This window comes from Quercus lobata, chromosome 10 (genome assembly GCF_001633185.2).
Source record: "Quercus lobata isolate SW786 chromosome 10, ValleyOak3.0 Primary Assembly, whole genome shotgun sequence".
NCBI lineage: Eukaryota > Viridiplantae > Streptophyta > Magnoliopsida > Fagales > Fagaceae > Quercus > Quercus lobata.
The window spans coordinates 183,256-194,602 of NC_044913.1; the positions used below are offsets into that span (position 1 = coordinate 183,256).

The 11,347-nt window shown below is 36.3% G+C and overlaps 1 protein-coding gene across 1 annotated transcript; it reads left to right on the forward strand.

Annotated features, from left to right (window-relative positions):
- The first annotated feature begins 1,424 nt into the window (after positions 1–1,424).
- On the forward strand, positions 1,425–9,387 carry LOC115963051 (ribonuclease TUDOR 1). Its single transcript, XM_031081938.1, has 17 exons — positions 1,425–1,702; positions 2,230–2,405; positions 2,829–2,903; positions 2,990–3,103; positions 3,192–3,296; positions 4,081–4,287; positions 4,393–4,608; positions 4,689–4,796; positions 5,475–5,645; positions 5,734–5,931; positions 6,010–6,372; positions 6,468–6,698; positions 6,779–6,967; positions 7,042–7,119; positions 7,206–7,400; positions 8,060–8,437; positions 8,900–9,387. Exons 2-17 carry the CDS (start codon positions 2,247–2,249, stop codon positions 9,086–9,088), a joined length of 2,976 nt encoding a protein of 991 aa, XP_030937798.1. The 5' UTR covers positions 1,425–1,702; positions 2,230–2,246; the 3' UTR covers positions 9,089–9,387.
- The last annotated feature ends 1,960 nt before the right edge of the window (positions 9,388–11,347 follow it).

The window sequence follows — 11,347 nt, forward strand, 5'->3', positions numbered from 1 at the left end:
CTCGTCTGGGCTTCGTGATGTCCGAGGAGGAGTTTCTCCTCGGACAGGTTTCCTTGGCGTTTATTGGGTTTGAGTAATGCTTCATATGTGGTTTCTCTTCGGACAGGACGCTCCTCGGACGGGCCTGAATCTGGAATAGCCCATTATTTCTGGGCCGGGCCCCACAAGGCTAATGAAGAAATATTTTTAGAAACTTTTTATGTAAAAATAAAAAGAGACGGACTATTTTGACACTTTTTTTTTTCAAAAAGTGTTATTAAAATTTTTTAAAAATAATATATTAACAAATGATCCAAAAATACCATTAACAAGACTCTATTTTTAAAGGCTTTGAAAAAAAATAAAGCAAAATATCTAATACCGCAAAAGGCACTTGTAAAATAATTGGCTACCTGAAAATAACAAGTAATCAATCATTGTCTGTCATATAAAGTAAGAAAAATGTCAATGGATGTCTTAAGAGTATTAGTTTATGAATTATTTGTAGAAACATTTTAGAATAATATTATAACCACAAACTATTTTACAATATTTTTACAAAATGTTGATATAGCCAACATCTTATTGGTTTTCATTTAAGCCTATCATTAATATCGTTTTTTTTATTTATTTACCAATAATTACTCAACACATCAACCGTTTGTAAATTTTTTTTGTAAAATAGTTTGTATGTCTAGTTTTATTCAACATTTTATAGGGAAATGATAAAACAATTAATTTTTTTTCACAGCTTTTTATATTTTTTATGAAAGTGATGATAAAACTTTTCAAATATAATTTATTAAGAATTGCCTTAAAGGTATCCGTTAACATGATCCAATAAGTAATTGTGGAAAATTCGAACACCATAGGTTGAAACTCTCTAAAAAAAAATAATTGTGAAAAAAGTTGCGATAATTATTGTGGTCATAATAGCGTTCAGTTAAAATTTTAGAGACTAAATACTCTCTGTAGGTAAATTTTAGAAACTATAGTTTTGCCTAAAATTAATATTGTTTTCAGGAAGACATTAATTGTTTTCATTTAATGACTTATTTGTTTCTAGGTGCGAAAACGAGGGTCATCAAAGTGGACCGGTTACTTTTTGTGGGTAGACAGATGAAAATGGCAGATGCTAGATATGAATATATAGATGTGGTACGTTGCTAAAAGGGTAAAACCTTTTATAATAATTATTGTTGTTGTTTTTTTTGGTTTTGGTTTTGGTTTCAAAGGATATTACTATTTTTATAAGAGCAAAAAGGAAAGAAAGAAAAAAAAACGATAGTATTGTTTGACTGTGAGAATCAGATATAGGGGATTTGTTCAAATTTGGAGTTATGTATTGGTAATTGAGTAAATATACCCGATAAGGAGGGGTATATGCACTGTCAGCTATATACCACCTCAGGCTGCCTAAAATGATATTGTTTATATATATATATGCCTCTTCTATGTTCATACTGCAGATCCTCTCTCTCATCTCATCTCATCTCTCTCTCTCTGTCTCGCTTCCTCTGTTTGATCCGCCTCCATAGCCAGGGCTTTGCATCTCTGACTTTTCTCTCCTCAATATTACAGATCTCCATAGCCTCCGTAGCTGCTGCAATTTGCTGTTTTGTTTTGTTTTGTTTTGGATTGACTCTGAGATTTTGTAATTTCGACAGATCCAAAGGGAGGCGAACTCTGCCTTCGGACTTCCTCACCGTCTGATCTGATCAAGGTTTAACTTACTGCACCCTCATCCTCATTCATTTCTCTCTCTACGTGATCATTATCAGATTTCATTTTGCTTGCTCTCTGTAATTGTCTGCTGCTATATATATATATATATATATATATCTATAATAATCTAATCTAATGATATGCGTCTTCATTTTGTAGCAGATTTGCATGCACTTAACCTTTAATCTCTTCTCTTTACACAAATATGTTACACTCCACTCACTGTTGCCCACTTTTTCTTATTATTATTAATATTATTAATAAATAAATTCTTAATAATTAAGATGGTTGGATTGTTCTATTTGATTTGCTTGCTCTAATGATAGATCGACCTGTTTTGTCAATGCTCTATCGTTGCATGTGCTCATCTCAATATTGTGGATCTCAATGTTTTCTTATTTCAATTATTACTATAAAAATAAAACCGGAATTGTTTCTTAATTATTGTTAAATATGTATATTTGATCTTAATTGTGTATTATGCGGTTGAATTATGGCTAAAAATATGGAAAAAAAAATTTGTAGATCGTAGCTGTTGAGAGATGGCATCATCAACAGCTGGGGGCTCAGGATGGTACAAAGGAAAAGTGAAAGCGGTTCTTTCAGGGGACTGCTTGGTTATAATGGCGGTGGCTGCTAATAGGGTTGGACCCCCACCTGAGAAGACCCTTACTTTGTCATCTCTTATTGCTCCAAGACTGGTACTCCCTTCCTTCACTTTTGAATTGCTGCTTTCGGTATTGCCCGTGTTGTTTTACTTGTTTCTTAATTCTTGCCTTCGTTTGAATCGATCAGCTAGTGTGTGTGTGCACGCACAATTGGATTATTTTGTTTCATGACCATTTTCCTTTGTGATCAGCTTCTTTCCTTTGTGATTCGTTTCTATTAATTATCATTCAAAATTATGAAATCAAAAAATTATTTGCGTGATTGTGATTTGGGTGATTAAAAACAGAAATTTGTTTATTCTTCTAAAGTGTCTTTGGTCCTGAGTTTTTCGTTCTGTGGGCACTTCAGTTCTTGTCCCGTTTAACACACAAAGTATTAGTCTTTAAAAAAAAAAATTATGAGTGAGAGTTGTTGCTGACATTACAATGGCTTTCCCTTTTGTCTTTTCTTCCCAGGCCCGAAGAGGTGGTGTCGATGAGCCATTTGCCTGGGACAGCAGAGAGTACTTGAGGAAACTCTGCATAGGAAAGGTGCCTTTTCGATATTATTTCACTTGCCATTGGCTAAATTAAAGTTCATTCCTTTAAATAAGGATGTTACATCTTTTTTCTTGCAGGAGGTTGCCTTCAAAGTGGATTACACTGTACCATCCATAGGCCGTGAATTTGGCTCTGTTTTTATTGGTGACAAAAATGTTGCCTTGCTGGTGGTTTCTGAAGGCTGGGCAAAGGTTATGTCCCTTTTTTTATTAATACATACTGCAAAGATTGTGACTTGTGATTTCTCTGTATGGGCATTAGCTGAATCTTGTCCTGCAGGTCAGAGAGCAGGGTCAACAGAAAGGAGAAGTGAGTCCTTTCCTTCCAGAACTGCTACGTCTGGAAGAGCAAGCCAAGCAACAAGGTCTTGGTCGCTGGAGCAAGGTTCACATTTTAATTCTTTCTCTCCTCTTCTTTATTGAACTCTAAATTGCTCGCTTAAATATTACCTATTACTTCCATTGCCTAGAGGTCTCCTTATATCCTCTGTATTATTACTTGTGTTGGGGTATGAGAGTCCTGTCCTTGTAATTAGAGCATATTGGGATTTTAAGGTGCCATCAAGACGACTGGATTTTTATTATTTTTAGGGCAGAAATTGGTTTGATTTGGTTGGCTTTTGGGGAGAATTTTCTACTTAATGGAATATATCATTTTTTATAAACACAAACTGACACGGACCAAGGGGAGGGATCCCAAGCCAAACAAGTATAGGGGAGTTCAGTTCAATTGGAATATGTCAGTTTTTTACAAAAGAAAAAAAAATTCAGTTAAATTTTTAAATGGCAAGAAACGTTTAGACAGAAATGGGTGCAAACTATTTCCAGTGTTTGATCTAAAATCCAACTTAAACCAACACAATTTTGAAAGAAATTCAACCTGGAGACCAATAGACTAAGAAATTTCAAATAATTTTGTCAATACCTTTGAGGACAATACGAACCTATACATTCATCTTGAATTTAGACAATTTCAAAAGGAAGGAAAAAAAAAAACCATGGAAACTACCACCTGAGACTCATCAGCTTTAATAATTAAAGGAGGTATAAGAAATTTAGAATGAGGTAAAACACCTGCGTTGCATTACATGCTCATTGTCTTGTTTGAGATCAGATGGACGCTTTTTGCAAAACAGATTAATACATGGTCCTTAATTTCCTGATTTCAGGTTGCAGGTGCTGCTGAAGCAGCAATCAGGAATCTACCGCCTTCTGCCATTGGTGATCCTAGCAACTTCAATGCCATGGGTCTGTTAGCTTCAAACAAGGGCAGTCCCATGCAAGGTATTGTCGAGCAGGTTCGTGATGGCAGTACCATTCGGGTATATCTGCTTCCAGAGTTTCAGTTTGTCCAAGTGTTTGTTGCAGGAATTCAGGTATGCATCCTATTTTGTGATTAGCACCTGTCCACATGAATTCTTTTCTTCTTTTCTCAACCTTATGCTCTTATCAATGCATTTTTGCGTATGTTTTAATATTAGGCCCCATCCATGGGAAGAAGGACCATAACTGAAAGTGCTGCTGAAACAGAAGCAACCACTGAAGAACCAAATGGAGATGTTTCTGCTGAATCTCGAGCACCTCTAACATCTGCGCAGAGGCTTGCAGTCTCAGCAGCATCATCTTCTGAAGTTTCTCCTGATCCATTTGGTGCTGAAGCCAAATTTTTCACAGAGCTTCGTGTTTTAAATAGAGATGTACGTAAATTGCTGCTATAGGTTATGTTGCACATTGGGTTTTTCTCCCCTCCTTATGAAATTTTCTAAATGATGTATAGGTTCGTATTGTCCTGGAAGGTGTTGACAAGTTCAGCAATTTGATTGGGTCGGTATATTATCCTGATGGGGACTCAGCAAAAGACCTCGCACTGGAGCTTGTTGAAAATGTATGTGCTTACATTGTAGTGCAATTACTACAAATATATATATATATATTTGTGTGTGTGAAATATTGAATTATGGATTCTTTTTTTTTTTCTGCCCCACTTTATGTTTTTGGTGTCGCATCTTGTGTGGTTTTGGCTTGTAACAGATCATGTGTCCATTTAATCATTCTATTGACATGAGATTTGTAGATTATAGAGTAAGGCAGCTTCAAAAGGCATATTGTCAATGCTTCAACTGTACATAATTCACAAAGAAATATTGGATGTTAGAATCTGAGGGAAAAAATGTCATTTACATTCTATAGAGTATTTTCTGGTGGTGTTGAAGGCAAAGAAGGATGAGGCTATGTTGTTTGATCAAGTTTGGTCAAGTTCTGCCAAGTTATTTCCCTTTGAATTCTGTGGCCTGACTTGGACCTTATTTACATGACACTAATTTGGCATTTAGTACTAACTTTTACTTTCTTTTTACTTGTGATTACATTCTCTCTAGGCTTTTATAATTTCTCTTTGTTCTTTTGAAAACTTATGTGTCTTGTGTGTGGTATTTGAGTCATTGCTTGCCTAAAGTTTATTTCATGTGCTAGATGTCTCCACCTGACAATTGTTAATAAGGCCATCTAAAAGAATGAGTGCATAGACTGCTAATAACAAAAAATCTTCTCTCTATCCCTCTAGGGTTTAGCTAAGTATGTTGAATGGAGTGCAAATATGATGGAAGAAGATGCCAAGCGGCGGCTGAAGGCTGCAGAGCTTCAAGCCAAGAAAACTAGGTTGAGGATTTGGACGAACTATGTTCCTCCGGCTACAAATTCAAAGGCAATCCATGACCAGAATTTCACAGGAAAGGTAATAATGAGTCCCAAGCAATGCTTATCTCAATTTATTTATTCTCAATGCCAAAAATTTATTCTAAATTGCATTTGGCTTTTTCCAGGTGGTGGAGGTTGTAAGTGGGGACTGCATTATTGTAGCTGATGACTCTGTCCCATATGGAAGTCCATCAGCAGAGCGTCGGGTCAATCTGTCAAGTATTAGGTGTCCAAAAATCGGCAATCCTCGGAGGGAGGAAAAGCCGGCTCCCTATGCCCGTGAAGCCAGGGAGTTCTTAAGAACACGACTTATTGGCCGACAAGTATGAACTGTCATTACTATACCTTTTTTTATGATAATATAAATTTTAATTTAATTATTGATTATATGACTTTTTCAGGTGAATGTTCAAATGGAGTATTCTAGGAAGGTCAGCATGGCAGATGGACCTGCAGCTGCTACTGCGTCTGCAGATTCCAGAGTAATGGATTTTGGATCAGTTTTCCTATTGTCTCCTATTAAGGTTGAGGGTGATGATACCCCCTCACCTGCTCCACCCGCTTCTAGCAGCCAGCCTGGGGTGAATGTAGCTGAGCTTTTGGTTGCCCGTGGATTTGGCACTGTTATTAGGCATCGAGATTTTGAGGAGAGATCAAACCATTATGATGCCCTTCTTGCTGCTGAATCCCGTGCCATTTCTGGTAAGAAAGGTACCCATTCAGCTAAGGATCCTCCGGTAATGCACATAACAGACCTGCTTACGGTGAGAAATGTTACCATTATACTAAATTCTTTTCTTACTATCATATCCTGCCTTATAAGTTTAATTATTTTTGTTATTTTGTGTGTATCATTCAGGCTTCGGCCAAGAAAGCTAAGGATTTTTTGCCATTCCTGCATCGGAGTAGGAGAATACCTGCCGTTGTTGAATATGTCCTCAGTGGTCATCGTTTTAAGTTGTTGATTCCCAAAGAAACGTGTAGTATTGCCTTCGCATTCTCTGGGGTCAGATGTCCTGGTCGTGATGAGCCCTATTCAGATGAAGCTATTGCACTAATGAGAAGAAAGATAATGCAGAGAGATGTTGAGGTTTTCCCCTATTTCTGAGAAACTGGTAATTTCCCACTTGTTGCTTCTACTGCTTTGATAAATCTGTATCTTTTATACAGATTGAAGTTGAAACTGTTGATAGAAATGGAACTTTCTTGGGATCAATGTGGGAATCAAAGACAAATCTGGCAGTTTCTCTCCTTGAAGCTGGCCTAGCAAAACTTCAAACTTCCTTTGGCAGTGACAGGATCCCTGACATCCACCTTCTTGAACAAGCTGAGAAATCAGCCAAGAGGCAAAAACTGAAAGTAAGAAGCAGAACTTGCATTATATTACCACTATTTTCCTCTGTCAAATATGCTAAATGGAGATTATGTTGCAGATTTGGGAGAATTACGTTGAAGGGGAGGAAGTGCCCAATGGTGCGGTTGTGGAAAGCAAACAGAAAGAAGTGCTAAAGGTGCTTGGAATGCAAGTGCATCAAGTAATACCCTTTTCATGTGTTGTGCAATGGTAAATGACATGTATCATTGATATAATTTTCAGGTAATGGTTACAGAAGTCTTGGGCGGTGGTAAATTTTACGTCCAGACAGTTGGGGATCAGAAAGTGGCCTCAATTCAGCAGCAGCTTGCTTCATTAAGTCTTCAAGAAGCTCCTGTAATTGGTGCTTTTAATCCTAAAAAGGGTGATATAGTCCTTGCTCAGTTTAGTGCTGACAATTCCTGGAATCGAGCTATGGTTAGTGACTGACTGATACCTAGGTTCTAACTGTTAAATTTCTCTCTTGCTCTCTCTCACATACACACTAAACTACTTCCTTGACGTTAAGAGGCACATTACTATTTGCTGTGTAGTTTTTGTATTCATTACTTGGTATAGTAAATTACTGTTCAAGTATTTCAGCATTTGGCTTCTCCAAGAACTCTGGATTAATTGTCTTAATGAGTGTGAGAGTGGGTTGCAGGAAGTGGGGAATTGGAAACTGGGATCTCAAGGAGCAAGTTGATGAGATGCATGGTGGAAATGTTTTTGAAACATCTTAAAGATACTAAATATTATAACTAATTGTAAACCTTTTTGTCCTTTTCTTAGAACAATGAGTCACATTTCAATAGCAGTTAGCTAAGTGGTTGGACCAACAACCTATGATCTGATCATTTTCTTTCTTCAGCTAGCTCAATTATCTTTCATACTGTTTTGTTCTAGTTATGAAACAACCTGCAGATAGACCACTGTTCCCCCCCCCCCCCCCCCCTTTTAAAAAATAAAATAAAATAACCTCACATCTTCTCTTTTCTTCCCCCCTTTCTCACATTTCCTCTCTGCTTATATACATTTAAATGTATGATTCATCTGCCTTTATTTTTTCATAATTTTCTTCCAATTGATTTGTCAAGATTGTCAATGCACCCCGAGGACCTGTGGAGTCCCCAAAAGACAAGTTCGAAGTGTTCTACATTGATTATGGGAATCAAGAGGTCGTTCCTTACAGTCAGTTACGTCCTATTGATTCCTCAGTATCTTCTGCACCTGGTCTTGCTCAACTATGCAGCCTTGCATATATGAAGGTTCCAGCCTTGGAGGAAGATTTTGGCCAAGAAGCAGCTGAATTTCTGAGTGAGCACACATTGAACGGTTCAAAAGAGTTCAGGGCCAAGGTTGAGGAAAGGGACACTTCTGGAGGAAAAGTGAAAGGGCAGGGAACTGGGCCAACTCTTGTTGTAACTCTTGTTGCTGTGGATGCTGAGATTAGTATAAATGCTGCCATGCTTCAGGTATGAATAGCATCTGTCTTGTTTGCTTTGTTTTTCCTGAGAAGATAGAGGCTCTTGGTACTATCTCCTCTTGCAAAATGTGCAAGTAATAGAATTGGCATAGCCTCACATGTTCTGCAAAATGATAAATTGCACCATTCTCATGGAAACTACTATGTAAAGAAATTTGATGCTTGCAGTTTCTCACCCAAGCTACCCAATTGTTTTTCATGAGAAATATAACCATGTATCATGCTGAAATCTTAAATTGTGGAGGAACTCTTCTTGATTTACCTTATGAGCTTTCCACCATTCACCTTTTATTTTTGGTTGGTTTATTGACAACCCAGACAAGTCAGTCTTGTAATGCTTTATTTCTATCTGTGTTTGTTGGTTTGGGGGTGCAACATTTCTACCTATTTTGATGCAGAAATTCAAATTATTAGAAATATACCACTTATATGGCATTTTCTGAATTTTCAGGAAGGACTTGCTAGAACAGAAAAGAGGAAGAAGTGGGACCACAAGGATAGACAGTTGGCCCTTGATAATTTGGAGAAGTTCCAGGATGAAGCACGGACTGCTAGGCGAGGGATGTGGCAGTATGGTGATATACAGTCAGATGATGAGGATACAGCTCCTCCTGTTAGAAAGGCTAGTGGCCGGCGATAGATATGAGTTTAGTGAGGATACAGCAACTCAAGCAGCCTAAGAAGAGTCTACTTATAGGCATGATTGATTGCTTCTAGTGTATCAGAGCAAACAAAATTGACAGCAGTAAACTTGTGTAAGTTTTGTTTTTGTTTTTTTGTTTTTTTTTCCCCCCTTTTTAATTTATTGTTAGCTGAGCGGACAATTTTTTTACACATCTTAATAAGGTGAACATAATCCCCGTCTTCTGTTGGGGGCATCGTAGACAATTTTTCCTCGTATCAAAGTTGAAAGGTTGTGTTAGTTTTGGGGTGTCTTTATTCTATACCTATAGTCAGTATCCTATACAAATTGTTAACTTTTATATATTCAGTTAGGTGATAATGTCACACCCAGAAGCAACTCCTGTAAGGCTGTAACGCTGCATGTTAATAGAGCCACTCAGGCGACAAGGAATGACAACTGACATACTGAGCAACCTAATTTTGCAAACAAGAAACACAACTAGGCATACTATCACCTACATAAGGAGGCAAATGGAGAAGCATCAAATTTATAGAGTCAAAACAAAAGATTAACGATAGGTCTAAGATTTGCTTTAATGTTCTTGAAGTAATTTGACTTCTTTTAAGTTATTAAGTTAATTTTTAAGACGGGTTGGGTGCCTGAAGCTAAATAGGATCTGATCTGAAAAAGCTTTTCATAAAGGAATAAAATATTTACATTTTTTGAGTTTGCAAGACCAACGTTTGTAGCCACAAAAAATAGTAGACAAAGCTTAGTTACATTTCTTAAGGCATTGTACAGGTTCCTAATCAATTTTAATCATATGGTTGCATTAACCAGAAAGTCACATATTGAATTTAATGGTTCTTGGAGAAGATAAACACCTTTTGTATGCATGGTTGAATTTACTTGAAAAGTTAAAAGGTGCAACATCCAAGGAATTGTTAGGTTGTTAGGGTGACAACAAGGAGAAGCGGAATTACTTGCCCTGCCCCTTCTCCAGGTAGGGAAAACCCATGTGGGTAGGACGGGGGTAGATTAGGTTCCAGGCATGTTGGAGGGATTTTACCATACTTATAAGGTGGTTCCAACATTAATAATAGTAGTAGTAAGAGTACCAAAAGAGGAAGAAAACAAGTATTTTAGAAAAGAGAAGTGCTGCTTCCACAATATTTTTACAACAAATTATATGTGGTTAGTTGTTATTGGTTCAAATTTGAACTTACCATTAAGATTACTTTTTTACCCCAACAATAACAACCAGTAACAACTTGTTACTTAGAATTTGTTGTGAAAATATTGTAAAAATGTTGTGGACATAACATTTATCTTTAGAAAATAGTAATAAAATATGTGCAAAAAGAAGTTATATATATATATATATATATATATTCGTATATTCTCTATGCTCGCAAAATTTTATAGTGATCAAAGATTAATAGCCATGTCATCAATCAAAATTTTAAATTCAAGTTTTTGTAGTTTAAATCAATGCATAAAAGATGAGTTTATGGATTAAATGGTAAATAAAATCCAATTGACATTAAAATTGGCATAATTATTAAGAACATATAAAACATGTAATTCAACAGTGGGATTTGGGGATAGATTCTTCTCCACCACGCATCGCCGATCTGACCCCAAACTCTCTAATCTCAAAATCTCATCTCCGCTCAAAACTTTACACCCATTATTGACCAATGGCAAGCATATCAAGAGGCTGATCTTCGAAGTTTTGATCATGGAGGCCATGGGGTCTTAATGTCGTGAAAACAATGGGAAAATTTTGGATTTGGGTCTGTGTTTGTGTTTGATCTCTATTTGTTTTTTGTGTTTTGTTTTTTTTGTTTTGTTTTTTTTGTTTTTTTTTTTTTTGTTTTTTTGTTTTTTGTTTTTTGTTTTTTTTTTTCCGTTTGTGTTGTTGTGATCTGGGTCTATGTTTGTGTTTGATCTTTTTTTCTTTCTCTCTCTCTTTTTTCGTTGGTGTTGTTGTGATCTGGGTGTGTTTGTGTTTGATCTCTGTTTCTTTCTTCTTCTTTTTTGCATTTGTGTTGTTGTGATCTGGGTTTGAGTTATTGGTTGCTGGGTTTGTGTTCTTGTAATCTGGGTTGAGTTCTTCGTTGCTGGGTTTGATTGGGAAGAGCATGAAGAACAAGTTGTAATGTTCTTATGAAAATTAATAATGATAAGTAATAATTTTTTTAATTAAATTAGATTTAAGGTTTTTTTAAAAAAAATTAATTTCTTTTTTTTATATAAATTTTCTGATGTGGT

Coding starts and splice junctions, on each gene's coding strand:
- LOC115963051 (XM_031081938.1), top strand. CDS start 2,247: ATGGCATCATCAACAGCTGGGGGCTCAGGATGGTACAAAGGAAAAGTG. Junction 4,609..4,688: donor TTCGTGTTTTAAATAGAGAT/GTACGTAAATTG, acceptor AATGATGTATAG/GTTCGTATTGTCCTGGAAGG. Junction 5,646..5,733: donor ACCAGAATTTCACAGGAAAG/GTAATAATGAGT, acceptor GGCTTTTTCCAG/GTGGTGGAGGTTGTAAGTGG.